This window comes from Pan paniscus, chromosome 3, assembly GCF_029289425.2.
Source record: "Pan paniscus chromosome 3, NHGRI_mPanPan1-v2.0_pri, whole genome shotgun sequence".
NCBI classification, from domain to species: Eukaryota; Metazoa; Chordata; class Mammalia; order Primates; family Hominidae; genus Pan; species Pan paniscus.
Genome location: NC_073252.2, coordinates 106,674,235 through 106,693,016, shown reverse-complemented (window position 1 = coordinate 106,693,016; position 18,782 = coordinate 106,674,235). Strand labels below are relative to the sequence as shown.

The 18,782-nt window shown below is 41.0% G+C and overlaps 1 protein-coding gene across 16 annotated transcripts in view; it reads left to right on the top strand.

Moving 5' to 3' along the window:
* LOC129397619 (uncharacterized) overlaps positions 1–18,782 on the top strand; it is a 238,137-nt gene that overhangs the window by 23,494 nt on the left and 195,861 nt on the right. For 5 of the 16 annotated variants that reach the window (XR_008625196.2, XR_010111993.1, XR_010111995.1 and 2 more), the window contains one exon: positions 2,360–2,501. The exons of 7 other annotated variants lie outside the window; for them this stretch is intronic. Coding sequence is in view for 1 of the 9 variants with exons in the window: in XM_063603862.1 (XP_063459932.1) it covers positions 2,360–2,501 (142 nt within the window). In the remaining 8 variants the exon portion in view is untranslated. 4 more of the 16 variants (XR_010111994.1, XR_010111991.1, XR_008625193.2 and 1 more) reach the window with 3 other exon arrangements.

Genomic DNA, 18,782 nt, shown 5'->3' with positions numbered 1-18,782 from the left:
TTCTCCCGCCTCAGCCTCCCGAGTAGCTGGGATTACAAGTGCGTGCCACCACGCCCATCTAATTTTTGTATTTTTAGTAGAGATGGGGTTTCACCCTGTTTTGGCCAGGCTGGTCTTGAACTCCTGGCCTCAGGTGATCCTCCCGCTTCGGCCTCCCAAAGTGCTGGGATTATAGGTGTGAGCCATGGTGGATGGCCTGAAAATGTTTTTCTTCTTCCCTCCTGTGTATTTGATGGTTTGGCTGAATCTAGAATTGCAGTAGGAATGTTTTAACTCAAGAATTTTTGTTGTTTTTGTAAAGACAGTGTATAATTGCCAAACAGATTATTCCTGTCCACTGCACAGACAAAATCAATTCACTGAGATCACAGCATTGCAGTAGAGTTTAATTGACATGAGGCTGGCCCATGCAGGAGAAATAGAGTGATCACTCAAATCAGCTACCCTGAAGGCTTGAAGGCTATGGTTTTTATGGTCAATTTGGTGGGTAGGGGTCTAGGGAATGGGTGCTGCTGATTTGTTGGGGATGAAATCACAGGAGTGTGGAGAATGGTCCTTGTGTGCTGAGTCAGCTTCTGGGTGAGAATATCAGGATTAGTTGAGTCCTGAGTCATGAGCGTGGGTGGGATCAGTCTGAAAACTATTGCAAAAAATAATATAATAATTTTAGGTTTTACAATAGTGATGTTATCTGGAAGAGCAATTGGAGAAGTCACAAATCTTGTGACCTCTGGGCACATGATCCCTGAGCAGTAAGGGATTATGGAAACTACTCCTATATTTTAGCAGAGTTCAGGTCCCTCCCATAAGCCTAATCTTGTGGTTTTACAAAGGCGGTTTTCAGTCCCTGAGCAAGGAAGAGCTTAGTTTTTATTTATCTATTTAGAGACGGAGTTTCGCTCTTGTTGCCCAGGCTAGAGTGCAATGGCGACATCTCGGCTCACTGCAACCTCTGCCTCCTTGTTCAAGCAATTCTCCTGCCTCAGCCTCCCGAGTAGCTGGGATTACAGGCATCCACCGTTACCCCTGGCTATTTTTTTGTATTTTTAGTAGAGATGGGGTTTCACCATGTTGGTCAGGCTAGTCTCGAACTCCTCACCTCAGGTGATCCACCCGCCTCGACTTCCCCAAATGTTGGGATTACAGGCATGAGCCACCACACCCGGCTGGAAGGGCTTAGTTTTAGGGAGGGACTATTATCATCCTTGTTTTAAAGTTAAAATACAAACTAAATTTCTCCCAAAGTTAGCTTGGACTACACCCGGGAATGACCAAGGACAGTTTGAAGGTTAGAAGCAAAATGGAGTCAACTGAGGTGGATTTCTATTACTGTTATAATTTAGCAAAGACATATTCAGGGTCTTGCTCTATTGCCCAGGCTGAAATACAATGGCATGATGATAGCTCACTGCACCCTTAAACTCTTGGGCTCAAGTGATCTTCCCATATTTGTGTTTCAAAGTGCTGGGATTACAGGTGTGAGCCACTGTGCCTGGACTCTGAAAAATTTTGAAGGTCAGCTGGGCGTGGTGGCTGACACCTGTAATCCCAGCACTTTGGGAGGCCAAGGCTGGTGGATCACGAGGTCAGGAGATCAAGACCATCCTGGCCAACATGGTGAAACCCTGTCTCTACTAAAAATACAAAAATTAGCTGGGTGTGGAGATGGGCATCTGTAATCCCAGCTACTCGAGAGGCTGAGGCAGGAGAAACGCTTGAACCTGGGAGGTGGAGATTGCATTGAGCCAAGATCACGCCATTGCACTCCAGCCTGGGCAACAGAGTGAGACTCCATCTCAAAAAAAAAATTTTTTTTTGAAGGTCTTTCTCTTGTCTTATTGTAGCTGAGAAGTGTGAAGGCATTCTGATTCCTAGTCCTTTCTAAGTAGTCTATTTTTCTCTCTGCGTTTATAGGATCTCTGTCCCCAGTGTTCTGAAACTTCACAGTGATGTTCCTCAGTGTAGCTCTACTAGAATCTATTTTGCAGGAGCACTTGGTGGGCCCTTTTCATCTAGCAATTCATGTCTTCAGTTCTGAAAATTTTTTGTTAAATTATTTTACTAATGATTTTTCTGCTTCATTTTCTCCTTGCTCTCTTCCTGGAACCCTTATTACTCATATGTGAGACCTTCAGGTGTGCTCCCTTTACTTTTCTTATATCTTCTCTTCTATTTTCCGTCTGTCTTTTTGCTGTTTTCTTAACACTTTCTTGAACTTTATCTTCAACTCTTCTGTTGAATTTTTCATTTCAGCTATTAGCTGCTCTTTTAATTCTCTGAATTTTCTTTTGACATAGCATCATTTTCTATTTTCACAAAGGAAATATTTTCTCTCAGAATTTTTTTTTTTTTTTTTTAGACAGAGTCTCGCTCCATCACCCAGGCTGGAGTGCAGTGTCAAGATCTCGGCTCACTGCAACCTCTGCCTCCTGGATTCAAGCGATTCTCCTGCCTCAGCCTCCCGAGTAGCTGGGACTACAGGCATATGCCACCACGACCAGGTAATTTTTTCTATTTTTAGTAGAGATGGGGTTTCACTATGTTGGCCAGGCTGATCTTGAGCTCCGGACCTCAGGTGATCTGTGATTGGACTCCAGTGAAGACTCCAAGATGGCGATCGCCACCTTGGATACCCTGACTCAGCATTTCCGGGTTCACCTTTCCTGTTCCCGCCACCCCGACTAACGCGCATGCCTACTAGGGCGTGTCACACTCAGAAGCGCGAAACTCAACCGACCCCGCCCCTACCCCGCCCACTCTTCACCCAGCATCCATAAAAGCGCGCTGCACCTTTGGCACAGGGCGACTTCCCTGGCCCTCCCCCTGCGGACCAGTGAACCTCGCCCGAGAGCTCAAGAAAGAAGATTTTTGCCCTCTTAGTCTCGCCTCTCGGCCTTATTGTTCCACGGTGCCCTTCCATTGCCTTTCAATCTGCCCACCTTGGCCTCCCAAAGCGCTAGAATTACAGGCGGGAGCCACTGCACCCAGTCTCTCTGAGGTTATTAAGAATAGCTTTGTTTGGGCTCGGTGCAGTGGCTCACACCTGTAATCCCAGCACTTTGGGAGGCTGAGGCAGGTGGATCACCTGAAGTCAGGAGTTCAAGATCAGCTTGGACAACATGGTGAAACCCTGTCTCTACCAAAAATACAAAATTAGCTGGGTATGGTGGCGCATGCCTGTAATCCCAGCTACTTGGGAGGTTAAGGCAGGAAAATTGCTTGAACCCGGGAGGCGGAAGTTGTGGTGAGCCGAGATTGTGCCATTGCACTCCAGAAACTCCGTCTCGAAAAAAAAAAGAATAGCTTTGTTTGGCCAGGCACAGTGGCCCACTTTGGGAGCCGAGGTGCGTGGATTGCTTGAGCTCAGGAGCTCGACACCAGCCTGGGCAACGTGATGAGACCCTGTCTCCTCTAAAAATACGAAAGTTGGAGGTCGGGGGAAAGGGGACAGAGAGCATTAAGACAAATACCTAATGCATGCAGGGTTTAAAACCTAGATTACAGGTTGATAGGTGCAGGAAACCACCATGGCACATGTATACCTATGTAACAAGCCTGCACATTCAGCACATGTATCCCAGAACTTAAAGTAAAATTTAAAAAAAAAAAATACAAAAATTAGCTGGTGGCCGGGCACAGTGGCTCACGCCTGTAATCCCAGCACTTTGGGAGGCGGAGGTGGGCAGATCACTTGACGTCAGGAGTTCAAGACCAACTTGGCCAACATGGTGAAACCCCGTCTCTACTAAAAAAATATAAAAATTAGCTGGGTGTGGTTGCATGTGCCTGTAATCCCACTTACTTGAGAGGGTGAGGCAGGAGAATTGCTTGAGCCTGGGAGGCAGAGGTTGCAGTGAGCTGTGGTCACGCCACTACACTCCAGCCTGGGCGGCAGAGCTAGACTCTACCTCAAATAAATAAATATATAAATAAATTAAATTAAATTAAAAAAAATTAGCTGGTCATATTGGTGCATGCCTGTGGTCCTGGCTAATCAGGAGCTTAGTTGGGAGAATTGCTTGAGCCCAGGAGATCGAAGCTACAGTGAGCCAAGATAGAGCCACTAAACTCCAGCCTGGGCAACAGAATGAGACCCTGTCTCAAAAAAAAAAAAAAAAAAAAAAAAAGAATAGCTTTGTTGGAGTTTCCCCCCCGCCCCACCCCCCACCGTATAGTCTCTATTTCCTTCAAGTTGCTTTCTTTTGTTTATTGGTTTGGTCTTTATCTTCCATATCTTGTCATCCTTCCTTTATGATTAAGAACAAGGGATTTAAATCATAATTGGTTGCTCTGGGTGCTTCTGTGGAGCTTGTTTACTTTGGATGTCACTGTCAAGTGGTCTGGATAGGCTCTTTGTACTTCCAATGTCAATATTTTAAAAATCTTTCCTCCTGGCAGGGCATGGTGGCTCATGCCTGTAATCCCAGCACTTTGGGAGGCCCAGGTGGGCGGATCACTTGAGGCCAGGAGTTCAAGACCAGCCTGGCCAACATGATGAAACCCCGTCTCTACTAAAAATACAAAAATTAGCTGGGTGTCGTGGTACATGCCTGTAATCCCAGCTATTTGGGAGGCTGAGGCAGAGAATTGCTTGAACCTGGGAGCCAGAGGCTTCAGTGAGCAGAGATCGTGCCACTGCACTCCAGCCTGGGCAACAGAGCAAGACTCCATCTCAAAAAAAAAAAAAAAAAAAAAACCCAAAAAACAAAAAAACTTTCCTCCTATGTTGAGATTTTTAGCAGAAAACATTCTTCCGATCTCCTTACTAAAGGGAAATGACCAGGCTTCTGGCATTCTGGAAGCCAAGTGGAGGAAGTGATGAAAGGTTTTAGCATTCCATATGCATTCAGTCATGCAATCTGTCTGTGTTTGGTATGATGATAGATCTTTAATTGTATCTCGTGTCCTGCATTTCAAAGGCCTTCTGCTGCACTTACTCCTCAGAATAAATCAGGTGAGGAAAGGGCAATGTGAGTTAAGGTATAGAGATTTAACCCAATGGAACAGCTTTCATTCAATCCTCATTTTACCCTCTTCATTATTTTGGCCTCCCCTCTACACCAGTGGTAGGGGTATATGGCACTGCCAGTTGTCAGTCTGCTTTTCAGATTCCAAAATTTTCCTGCCCTTGTATTCTCTTTTGCTTGCTTGCTTGCTTTTCTTTTCCTTCCTTCCTTCCTTCCTTCCTTCCTTCCTTCCTTCCTTCCTTCCTTTCTTTCTTTCTTTCTTTCTTTCTTTCTTTCTTTCTTTCTTTCTTTCTTTCCTTCTCTCTCTTTCTTTCTTCCTTCCTTCCTTCTTTCCTCCCTCCCTCTCTTTCTTTCTTTCTTTCTTTCTCTCTCTTTCTCTCTTTCTTTCTTTCTTCTTTTTTTTTTCCAGAGTCTCACTCTGTCACCTAGGCTGGAGTGCAGTGGTGTGATCTTAACTCACTGCAACCTCCGCCTTCCAGGTTCAAGTGATTCTCCTGCCTCAGCCTCCCAAGCAGCTGGGATTACAGGCGCCCACCACCATGCCTGGCTAATTTATGTATTTTTAGTAGAAACGGGGTTTCACCATGTTGGCCAGCTCCTGATCTCAAGTGATCTGCCCTCCTCAGCCTCCCGAAGTGCTGGGATTAGAGGCGTGAGCCACCGTGCCCGGCCTTTTTTTTTTTTTTTTCCAGTTTTTTCTTTGTTTTTTAGTTTCTCCTTTTTTTTGTTTTTGTGTTCTTTTTCATGTGAGTTGTACCTTTTCAAGAAAATCACTTTACTCAAGTTTTATGGAATTTTGTAGAGCAGCAAAATTAGATGTGTGGTTTAGTCTACCATCTTAACCCAGAAAACCATTTAGATCTACTTTTGCTCCTTTTTAAAAAATGAACGAAGTAGAAGTTTCAGGATACTGAGATAAAGACCAAAGCGTTCTTCTGTCTCCTTTATTTTCTCTCCATGACAATGTGAAACCATATTTAGATCAAACAAGTGTTCATTTAAGCCCTGTGCTTTTGAGAAAAATAGTTTTGAAAGTTTGAGCAATCTGAGCAAACTTGGCCCTTGGAGCTGACCCAAAGGAGTTTTCTACAAACCATGACCAAACTTTGTGGACACAGAGGCTGGTTGCTTAAAGAACAGACCTCTCCTAGGTCAGAAATGATAGGTTCCACTGAGAGCAAATTCAAACAACACTGTTTCATTTGAGGGAATTTCAGTATCTAGGTTTTTCTCTAATAAATACATTAAACAACAAGCTTAATTTTTCTTGTGTTACTTATTACACAATTACAGATGTTACTTACTGAAATATGGATAAATTGTCTTTTAGGAAATGTTGACTGAGGACTAAGTATGAAGTACAATAAATAGAAAGTCAGAAAATACTAATCGCATTCATTTCCTATTTAAAAATGAGAAAAATGAATTATTAATTGTATTGTAAGAGTTATGGATACTTCAGGACTATAAACTGGGAATTTTGCCAAGTGTTGCTCAGACCAACCTTGATTAACATTCATTCACCATTCATTCATTTATTCATTCATTCACTCAAACATGTTTCTTGATCCCCCATATATGCAAGGCTCTGAACTAGTTACTGGACCTCTACCCGTCAACAAGGCAGACCCTGCCTTCTTGGAACTTGTGCTCTGGCAGAACGGACAAGCATGAAACAAGTAATTGCAACATGATTTACTGTGGTAAGAATATAAGAGAGGGGTGCTTGCCTTAATCTCAGGTGTAATGTTTGAGTTGAGATCTGAGAGAGCAGTAGAAGATGTTAATTAGGCAAAGAGCAGGCATAGAATAGGGGGCCTGGAAATCTACCAGACCTAAGTCACAGAACAGTCAGTGTAAATACCCAGAGACATTCCTTGAGACACAGAGGGGCACAGACACAGCAAGAGAACTGGGCAGGAGGCAAAGTCCACATCATGATTAGCTGTAATGCTTCCTCAGGAAGACAAGAACTCCTCACAGCAGAAACACAGGGCAGAGAAATTTTTCTGCCCAACAGTTTGAACGGTCACCCTGCTTCAACATGACAAAACAAGCCAACGAAAATATTTTACTCAGGACAAGTTTTCAAAAAGCATAAATGCATTTTTTAATGGTTTAGACTTTTATTTGAATACAAAATAAAGTCTCTTACTGGTGAATAAGAACAGCATCTATTAAGAGTACCCAAATACCATCTATTATGTTATTTGCTAATGTATTTATACCACTCCCGCAACCCGGTGTTTTTGTTTTGTTTTGTTTTAATCACAATTCAGTGTTAAAAAGATAAAGCTTTTTAAACATTCACTGTTGCTCAAAAGCTGAGTGCATGTGCTGTCTCAGATCATGAGGTTAGTGGTGCTTATTTTAATATTAAATAAAAGGATTCATTTTCATTGAAGCAAGCAGGGAATTAAGCTTACAACTTCAATTACCAATAATTAATTCCCCACACTGCAAGCCATGCAGTTTGCGTTTAAACTCCCAATGCCCCAAGGATAACAAAAATCTATTTTGATCACTTTTTATTTTCATCATTTAAAGAGTACATCTTATTTTAATTAGGCACATACATTTCCAGATTATAAGAGAGAACAAATATCCCTTCTAAAAAAAAAAACAGGGAATTGTGGGGAGTGGGGGACAGAGGACTTTTAAGCATGACAAAGAAATTTCTGAGATCTTTTCTTTCTCTTGCTTTTATTGAAAGAGCACCTAATATTGTCGAGAATTAGCTACCTCATATCCATGAAGCTATTATTTACAGGCAGATGAATAATTTCTCTAAATTCATTTTTCCTTATGCATTAAGCTATTCTTTGCTGGCTTTTCATTATTTAAGAGAAAGAAAGCAATTGAGCACATGATTTTAAATGAGGCAAAATTAAGTCCTGCTCCAAAGCCAACCCCACCAACTCTGGAAGCAGGCATAAGGATGAGAAGGACTCTTCAGAGAGGGAGGCTTGACCTAGTGGTGGGTAAGGGAGACTGAGCTCATCAGGATCTTCCTCATTCTTTTGACAAATTCTGAGCAACAGAAAGGAACTGCCAGGGTGTCACCAAAGCAAAGACACAATCAGAGCTGGAGTTCTTAGAGATAAAAAGTGATGCTTGGAATTAGGTTTCATCAGAAAGAGGCAGACCTGTGTGGCATCCAGAAAATAAGTTCTAAGAAGACTCTTCTTTCAAGTTTTAAAGACATTAGGTTTCTTCCAGCCTGTAAGTGCTAACTTTGCCCCAAATAAATCTCATAATTCATAATACAATTGACCACGTTACAGTAAAATCTCATTTAAGTGGAACTTAATTAAATGAAACCATAAATTAACTAGAATTAGCTTCTATACTTGGCTTTCAGGAAAAATAGGGGAATCATAAAAAAATGCAGTATCAGTCATTTAATAAAAAGTAATAGTTACAAAGGCAAGTTCTAAGGTCAGTGCAACTTCATCCCAGTCTTCAGCCCACAGCTGAACAATGTCCAAACATATCCAGAATCTTGATCTTAGTACCCTACAAGATCTTTAATATAGGCAATAATATACTTTCTTTGTTTGTTTTTGATGTTTTTTTGAGATGGAGTCTCCCTCTGTTCCCCAGGCTGGAATGCAGTGGTGCGATCTCAGCTAACTGCAGCCTCTGCCTTTTGGGTTCAAGCAATTCTTGTGCCTCAGCCTCCTGAGAGCTAGGATTACAGGCCTGTGCCCTGGCTAATTTTTGTATTTTTAGTAGAAACGGGGTTTCACCATATTGGCCAGGCTGGTCTCAAACTCCTAGCTTCACGTGAGCCACCCGCTTCAGCCTCCCAAAAGTGCAGGAATTACAGGCGTGATGCACCATGCCCAGCCGATATAGTTTTAAAGATTCTATTAAAAAGATTTGAGGGCCGGGTGTGGTGGCTCATGCCTGTAATCCCAGCACTTTGGGAGGCCGAAGTGGGTGGATCACTTGAGGCCAGGAGCTCAAGACTAGCCTGGCCAACATGGTGAAACCCCATCTCTACTAAAAATACAAAATTAGCCAGTCGTGGTGGCAGGCACCTGTAATCCCAGCTGCTCGGGAGGCTGAGACAGGAGAATCACTTGAACCGGGGAGGCAGAGGTTGCAGTGAGCCAAGATCGCGCCACTGCACTCCAGTCTGGACGACAGAACAAGACTGTCTCAAAAAAAAAAAAAAGGATAGAGGCAGAAAGTATCTTCTGGCTAAGTGAATCTTAATGATTACAAATTTTAATAGCTGTTCAACCTGTTATTCAAGCATTCTGATTAATTAACTTTTTCCAACATTACTCAAAAACTTATACATTAAAAGAGAGCCACCTGCCTAATGAAATTCAACCAAAAGTTTCCAAATGCAAAGAGAAAAGGGAAGCCTTTGCTGATATTAGTATACAAAACAGAAACAAAAACAGATTTTATGTCCTGAAGGCCAAGAGCCACATCTACTAAAATCATTTGTTTAAGGAGCCCGGCCACTGGCTCTGCGTCTGTATGCTTGATGCATTGTTGTCAGCACAAGCAAATATTTCCACCCCAGGAAATCAAATTTAAATAGTATAGTAAGCAATGTCTTTTCACAAGACAGACTTTAAAGAAATCATTTCTTTTTTTAATGGAGAGTTTTTGTTTACAAATCACTCTGACAGAAAAATCAGGAGATTTATTTTGCTGGGGAATTAAAAGTGACAATATGACATTCATTTCTTGGTTTCTGTCTTTAAATCTTTCAAGATCATGCCTTCAGCAATAAAAGTAAATAAGTCCTGCATTTAGACACTTTATTACTCCTGTCCCATCCCATCTATAAGACACATCCTCTCTTGTCATTGAAGGCTTTGGCTCCTGTCAATGGTCTACTGAAGTTTTTAGCACAGACAAGCAAATTCTACTCAGAAACTTTATTGTGGTACCATACAAATGTTTCCAAGCACAATGGGTGTTATTAGCCCAAAATATCCCTGATGGACCACTCAGCTCTAAGATCCAGCCCCTTGTCATAGATAGCCAAGGGGGACAAAGAGAATAGAGAAGCCTCAAATTGGCTTGGAAAGATAGGCCAACCACAGGAGGTCTGGGACAAGAAGCCACTGAATGCCTGATGGGTTTCCCATGACATAGCTGTTCCTGCCTGGGAAGAGGGCAGGGAACACTGGTACCCACTTTATAAGATTCTGTAAATGACAAACTCCTGAAGGCAATAGCCTACCACCAACTAAAAACATCTGTGGGAACTGAAAACAGACTAGATTGGAATGCCACTGAGATCTGCGTTGCTTTCTGTTTGGAACCGGAGGCTGTCCCCAAGGTTTGATAGTCAGCCAAAGCATGGAGAAATGCTATTTTCCACAAGGAAAAGAGATACCGTTTATGGCTGTTGTCTGTCACTCAAGTATGTTTGAGTTGTTTTTCCACTAGAGATGATGGTCTCATACTCCCCTGCTCTATGCTCTGCATTACCAGACTAAGGTTTTTGAGGCGACTACCTAGTTAGGGTACAAATTTTGGTAGCGCCAAGAGGGAGAATGTTGATTGCTTTTTGAGGAAATAAACCTCTGCTTGGGCCCTCAATAGTGTCAAGCTCAATTGAACTAACTCAATATTTAGCATTGTCTTCATTTGTTTCATAGAAATTTGAAAATGAAAACAAGTTTGATTATGAAGTTAAAAAATAGATATTCACTTGGTTTCAAAAAAGTAACAAATTTTACAAACTTTTTTTGTTTTCTTTTCATCATCACAATTTTCTAAGCTGCTGGCATTCCTGGGTAGGTTGACAGAATAAATCAAATAGCTGGGCCATCCGATTCTCTGTTGAGGGAATTTTGTTTAAATTAGTGGTATTTGAAATTCAACATTCCTTAAAACGGTTTACAGGTTTCTTTTTAATATGTCTTCGCTATCCTATCACGTTTTCTTTGTTACTCTTTGTTGGACCCAATTATTCTCTTGCAGTCCAGTGAATGAACACTATGAAATGAAAGTTTAGAGAGGTCAAGTGACTTGTCCATGGTCACACAACTAGTTAATGACATAACTGAGGCTTGAATTTATATTACTTATTTGTTAGTTCTAGCAGGATTATTTTCTGTTACCAAGCTACTTCTGAGACTATAAATAGTTGTGCTAGTTAAGATGGATTTTTTTTTCTCCTTAAAAATGAATTTCAAAAATGAAGAAATATCTCTTTTTTCTCTTTCTCCAGGATCTTCAGTACAAGGATAAGCTCTATTAACGTGCTTAGCGTAATAGATGACAGGTTTTCTTGGCTTTATATCTGCCCTTATGCCTCTGTTTTCATTAACAACAGCCCCTCTCAAAGTGTTAAAAGTAGTCTCTTAAATTTGCAACAAATATGATTAAAGGATTGAAAAGTAATGCTTATGAAGGAGAACAAGGGATGATCTAGTGGTCTTCAAGGATTCAGAAAGTCATGCGAAGGATAATGTATTCTTCTGCATTTTCAAAAAGAAGAACTTTCAAGTAAATGGTTTCTAATTATAGCTGCAATAAAATCAGATTTTATTTTAAAATATTACTTGTGTCCACCTATACGAATAGAGGAAATTAGGTTTAAGAAAGAACACCACAGGAATGATTTCTCCCATGTTGGAGCGAATGTTGGTATGCACTGATAAAACAGTTCATACATCTTGCCTCAAAAATACTGCACCATGGCCGGGTGCGGTGGCTCACTCCTGTAATCCCAGCAGTTTGGGAGGCTGAAGTGGGAGGATCATGAGGTCAGGAGTTCGGGACCAGCCTGACCAACGTGGTGAAAGCCCGTCTCTACTGAAAATACAAAAATTAGCTGGATGTGGTGTCATGCGCCTATAATCCCAGCTACTCAGGAGGCCGAGGCAGGAAAATCGCTTGAACCCAGGAGGCGGAGGTTGCAGTGAGCCAAGATGGCGCCACTGCACTCCAGCCTGGGCAACAGAGCGAGTATCTATCTAACAAAAAAACAAAACAAAACAAAAAACAAAAAACTGCACCTCTCCCAATGCCCAGAAGTTGTGATGATGCATGGTTTTTACACTGTGAAAGGGGGAAATTTCAGAACCAAGAAGGCAGGTAAAGGTAGACTCATTTAAAAACTAAATTTAGAGCTGTCCTCTGCAGAAGAATATCTCAATGCCTTGTTGTATAATCCAATGACTTTAGCCCTTTATTTTTAATTTGACAGAGTCATAGGTCATATAACATCAACTCTTATTGCATAGAAGTCCAAAGAGATAAAGTGACTTAAAATTTCTCGAGATCATAAAACTAGCTAATAACCAAACACAGGCTTGAACTCAGACCTCTTGTTTGCTTACTCCAAAACTCTTCTCACTTTACCATGCAGACTATATTAATCATTCCAGTTTCTAAGATAGATGTTATTCCCCTCTGCGGCAGGCAGAACAATGGCCCCCCAAAATGTCTATGCCCTAATCCCTGGAACCTGTGAATATGTTTCATTACATGGCAAAGAGGAATTAGGCTTGCAGATGAATTAAGTTCGCTAATCAGCTGATCTTAAAATAGGGAGACTATCCTGGATTATCGGGGTGGGTCCAAAGAAATCACAGGGGTGTCGACGTGTGGGAGAAGGAGGTAGAAGATTTGGCATCAGAGTGATGTAAGAAATCTTGACTGGCCATTGCTGGCTTTGACAATGGCATGGCACTAGCAGCAAAGGAATGTGGGCAGCCTCTAGAAGCCAGAAAGGCAAGAAAATGGATTTTCCCTGAAAGGTCCTGAAAGGAGGTGCCCTGCCAACACCTTGATATTAGCCCAGTGAAACCCATCTTAGACTTCTAATCTCCAGTACTGGAAGAGAATATATTTGTGTTGTTTAAGCCACTGGATTTACGGTACTGCATGAACCAATATTATGGAAATATGTTACAGCAACAATAAAGAACCAATACACTTTCAAAAAAGTATTTTAAAAAAACACAAGATAACAAAACTCAATAATACGTCCCACTATTTTTTTTCCCTAATAGGCCATTTTTTAAATAGGTTTTTTGGGGAACAGCTGGTATTCAGTTACATGAGTAAATTCTTTAGTGGTGATTTATGAGATTTTGGTGCACCCATCACCTGAGCAGTAAACACTGAACCCAATTTGTAGCCTTATATCCCTTATCTCCCTTCCCAACCTTTCCCCCAAAGTCCCCAAAGTCCATTGCATCATTCTTATGCTTTTGCATCCTCAGAGCTTAGCTCCCACTTATGAGTGAGAACATACAATGTTTGATTTTCCATTCCTGAGTTACTTCACTTAGAATAATAGTCTCCCATCCCATCCAGGTTGCCATGAATGCCATTAACTCATTCCTTTTTATGGCTGAGTAGTATTCCATCTTATTTATATACCACATTTTCTTTATCCACTCCTGGATTGATGGGCACCTGATAGGCCATTTTAAGGACTTTACATTATATATTTATGTATGTATGTATGTATGTATGTATTTATATTTTTTGGAGACAGGGTCTGGCTCTGTCACCGAGGCTGGAGTGCAGTGGCATGATCATGACTCACTGCAACTTCCACCTCAGCCTCCCAAGTAGTTGGGACTACAGGCATGCGCCACCATACCTGGCTAATTTTTGTATCTTTGTAGAGATGGGGTGTTTCCATGTTGCCCTAGATGGTCTTGAACTCCTGAGCTCAAACAATCCACCCACCTCAGCCTCCCAGAGTGCTGGGATTAGAGGCATGAGCCACCATGCTTGGCCTATCTACTATTTTTAAAAAGTAGCTATTATTCCTTTGAGGTCTGATCTTTACCAAGTTGTAGCAAATAACAACAAATATCCAAGGAGAAAATCTAGTATGTATCAAGAACTAGTCTAGATGTTAGATATATTAACTCATTTAGCCCTTGTCAGAATGTTATGAGGTGGGCTCTATTATCATCCTAACTTTATGGAGAAGATGACCAAGGCACAGAGAAGTCGTGCAGCTTGCCCAAGCTCACAAAACTGAAAAGTTCCAGAACTGGGATTGAACCCAGACAGTCTGGCTCTAGAGTCTGAACACTGCTATGCTCTTCTGCTTCTCTCAAATGGTAGTGGCCAAATACATAGCATCTTTACCAAGCATAGACAGAGATGATCTTGTCTTTTACCCAGGAGATAAACAAAATTGCTTATGGAAGTATATATTTTTTTCTAATTCACAGATTTTCCTTTGAAATATTTTTAGCTTTTTCCTGTAAGCTTCTCATACTGCTACTTAAACTTTTTTCTCTCCCTAGCACTCAGACTGTTTTCATATGTAAATCACCAACAATTTTATAACCTTGCAGATATTTATTATTCAAGAGCTGATCAACATGTCTGTGGTTTTCCAGCTCAGTTGTCTGTGTACATTTTTGTGTCTTGCCCACTGCAGATCCCATGAACCCGTCTATCAGTCTACATGCAGTGAAGGGTAGAGAAGGTGAAAATAAAATCTGCAGACTTAGTTACTTGTTAATAACAGCTCTGACAAAAGAGGAGGTTTGTCTATGGTTGCCTACCATTGATTTTTTTTTCCATTTTATTTTTAAATGAAATGTAAGCTCTTTGTAGTCCTCTGATTTTTATATTTAGACATTTAAGTCTCATTTCTAACATACATTTATTAATTTGATTCATTCATGCTAAACCACACTCTCCAATATCACAGATGATCAAGAACTGGCTTTAGTCATTTTGTTTTTTTCAGTTTCTAGACACAGAAAACCAAAACAAATAGTTAAAATCAGTTTGTTCTTCTTCAAGGTTTTCTTCCCGTTTTAAATTTGCTTCCCTTTATGCTATAGCCCAAGAATGGAAATAGATTAGTGGTGGCTGATGGATCAGCAGAGATTGTCCAAAGTATTTTTGAAAAGGATTTTGTGGAAAAATATAGACTCTATGGAAAAGAGTTTGGTGACCTATTCGCTGATGTAGATGTTTATTAGCAGACATAGACGTATGTTTTGGAGGTGAGCTGGGTATTGCAACTGCCACATACTTGCCATCCCTGCTGTAGCAAGTCAAGCACTACCTCACCGTCAATCCCCACTGAGCACCTGTGCGGAGGAACTCGGGTATGGGTGGCACCGTCTGTTTCAACATTACCATTTTTCTGAGTTTTCAAGAACAAATAATGGAAACCATATATAACCACATAGAAGATATTATGTGATTCTCTAAAATATAGCCAAAATGAATTGAATTAGGATTAAATTAAATACAGAGAGTTTTGCGCTTCAAATAATATTTTACCAACTCGAAGAATTGTTAGATAATGCAGAAAGTCGTCAGGAGCTGGTTTAACCTTTCTTTTTTAAGATAACAGTAGCTGGTTGAGCTCTTTTTATTTGTACAGCCCTCTGTTAAGTGACTTTAAATAATTTATTTAACCCTCATCCAAACCTGGGAGGTGGGTATTTTTAACTCCCAGTTTGCAGAAGAGAAACTGAGGCCAGTGAGGTTAAGTAACTTTAATTTGGGTTTGTGGAAACACAGGCAGGATGTCAATTGAGGACTCTGCCTGAAATGGGTCTCAGAGGAGTCTCTCAGGAAGGCCTCAGTGGAAGATTGCCTTCGAGAAAGGAAATGGACTCGATAGATGCCTTGTGAATGTCACCTTCAGCCCAGAGAGGAAATTTAACCCATTTTATATTATCCTCATTCGAAAGAGGAAGAGCCACTAAAATAGAAATGTTTGAAGTCACTGAGGGATTAGACAGAGCCAGATCTCTGAAACATCTACCTCCCAGGATTGCGTGAAGATGGAGCAACCAGGCTCTCTCAGTTCCTTTTATCTCTCTTTCTAGGTCAGTCCCTGCAGGGTTTCAATTCTATCAGTTACTCTTCTCTACATCGCCTATCAATTATTTGCTGTTTTGCTCTAGGGTTCTGATATTTAAAAGAAGATACAAGTCAAGCTGTGAGATTTTGCCTGAGTTTTCTGGATACTTGCCTCAATTTTATGCTGAATGTCTGCTTCGGATACCAGTTATACAATGGGTGGATAGCCTTTTGCATTAGAGGTCCTTGTAGGAAATTTGGAAAGCTTGGTAATTAACAAGGGTTCATAAAATCAGACCTCTGCCAGGAACTTAAACTGAATGAAATAGCAATCCAGAGACTATTGGATGTTCTGTTGAGGCATTGTCTGGGTTTAAGTGTTCAAAAATTCATAGCTAAAAAAAAAAACAAAAAAAAAAACCAAAAAAAAAAAACCTCGTAGCTTCAGCTTCAAATTGGTTCATGCAGTACGCCTTTGAAAACACTGGTTTGGGTCACACAGGCCAGGAAGAAAAGAACAAAAAAAATTTGGGTTATGTTTAATATGATTCACTCCAGCTTTCAGGATTAAAGTTAAGTTAAAGTTACTGTGTCTGCCATTTTTGATAGACAAGTGAGTGGAAAAGAAAAGCGCTTTCAGAGATTCAGATAATTGGATGGGAAAAACAGAATCTGTGTGCCTTGAAGAGGCACCTGAGACACAGACGATTAAACATGTGACATAGATGGTTACTGATTTCTAAATACCTTTTAGTTAGAATAGTACCATTATTTTATAGACTTTATATTTATTATTCCACCTAAAAACCAAATGATAATACCTCTAGTTATAGGAGCAACTGTGAGATTATATTCTTTGTTGCAAGTCCCTGCTGAGGCTATAGGGATTTTTGTGGCAAGATTGCTATGTGTACACCAAAACCCATTTTCTTTTTTGTTGGTTTGTTTTTGTTTGTTTGTTTGTTTGTTTGAAACAGGGTCTCGCCCTGTTGCCTAGGCTGGAGTGCAGTAGCGCGATCTCGGCTCACTGCAAGCTCCGCCTCCCGGGTTCACGCCATTCTCCTGCCTCAGCCTCCTGAGTAGCTGGGACTGCAGGCACCCGCCACCACGTCAGGCTAATTTTTTTTTTTTTTTGTATTTTTAGTAGAAGCGGGGTTTCGCTGCGTTAGACAGGATAGTCTCGATCTCCTGACCTCATGATCCGCCCGCCTCGGCCTCCCAAAGTGCTGGGATTATAGGCGTGAACCACCGCGTCCGGCTAAAACCCATTTTCTTACTCCCTGGGCAGACAGACTACATTTCCCAGCCTCCACTGTACTTAGTTGTGACCATGTAACTGAATTTGGGCCACTGGAATGTGGGTAGAACTGATGTACAATACTTCTGAGCCCAGTTCCCATTCTTCCCCCACACCCCAACAAACCCAAAAGACAAAGCCAAAAGACTTTTGCAGTGTACTTTCTACACTCTCTGATGTCCATCCCCTGGCTATAGGATCCAAGAGAGGCGTCTGAGACCCCAGTTATTTTGAAGTCACAAGATGGAATGACCACATTGGACATTGTTTCAGAGAGAGAAATAAACTTTTATTGTGTTAAGCCATTTTAGACCTTGGGATTTGTTATAGCAGTTAGCATTACTTACCCTAAATAATAAAAAAATGGTTTTTGCAATCAAGGTAAAAGATAGTGGTGTTATTAGCATGCCTAAATGCATAAAACTCTCTTTTTTACTAGTTCAGTTGAATTTGAATTGCTATAGCATACAATAGCCAAAAAAACTAGCTGGTATCCAGTCAGCTGTTCATTGTGCTATTTTATCATGTTCAACAACTGGTTTGTCTGATATTTAAGTTAAATTAACAGGTATTTAAATTCAAGAGACTATTTGGTAACATAAAATAAATTTTCAAGTGCCTCACTTCTTACTTATGTTAGGCATATGAGAAATTTATTTTTTAATCTCTTTTCTTTTTTATTTTTGAGATGAAGTCTTGCTCTGTCACCCAGGCTGGAGTACAGTGTTGCGATCTCAGCTCACTGCAACCTCTGCTTCCCTGGTTCAAGCCATTCTCCTGCCTCAGCCTCCTGAGTAGCTGGGATTACAGGCGCTGACCACCACACCTGGCTAATTTTTGTATTTTTAGTAGAGATGGGGTTTCACCATGTTGGCCAGACTGGTCTCAAACTCCTGACCTCAGGTGATCTGCCTGCCTTGGCCTCTCAAAGTGCTGGGATTACAGAGTGAGCCACTGAGTCCAGCATCTATTTTCAACTATAGTAAAATTAATAGAATTTATCTTTTTGAACCTTTAGCTTATGTGAAGGGATTTAAATATTCGAGTTAAAGTAACAATATATAATTTATCCTCAGAGTATCTCAATGATCCTTTCACCAATTTTGTTTGTTTATTTATTGAGACGGAGTCTTGCTCCTGTCACCCAGGCTGGAATGCAATGGCCCTATCTCAGCTCACTGCAACCTCCGTCTCCTGAGTTCAAGCAATTCTTCTGCCTCAAACCTCCCAAGTAGCTGGGATTATAGGTGTGTGCCACCATAACTGGCTATTTTTTGTATTTTTAGTAGAGATGAGGTTTCACCGTGTTGGACAGGCTGGTCTTGAACTCCTGACCTCAGGTGATCTGCCCACCTCGTCCTCCCAAAGTGCTGAGATTACAGTCATGAGTCACTGTGCTCGGCCAATTTATGTAGTTAGGTTTTTGTTTTCCGGAGAAATGAGCAAGTGAGTCTAGACTGTTTTGAGGAAAAAATGATAGGGAATATGATGCAAAATAGTAAATTTTAACATTATAATATTCATCATAAGATTATTCTGTGAAAAACAAAGAAGTAACAGAATGAGATTTTTTTTCTTCTTTTTTTTTTTTTGAGACAGAGTCTCTCTCTGTCACCCAGACTGGAGTCACTGGAGTGCAGTGGCATGATATCAGCTCACTTCAACCTCCGCCTCCCAGATTCAAGCGATTCTCCTGCCTCAGTGTCCCAAGTAGCTGGGATTATAGGCATGCACCACCA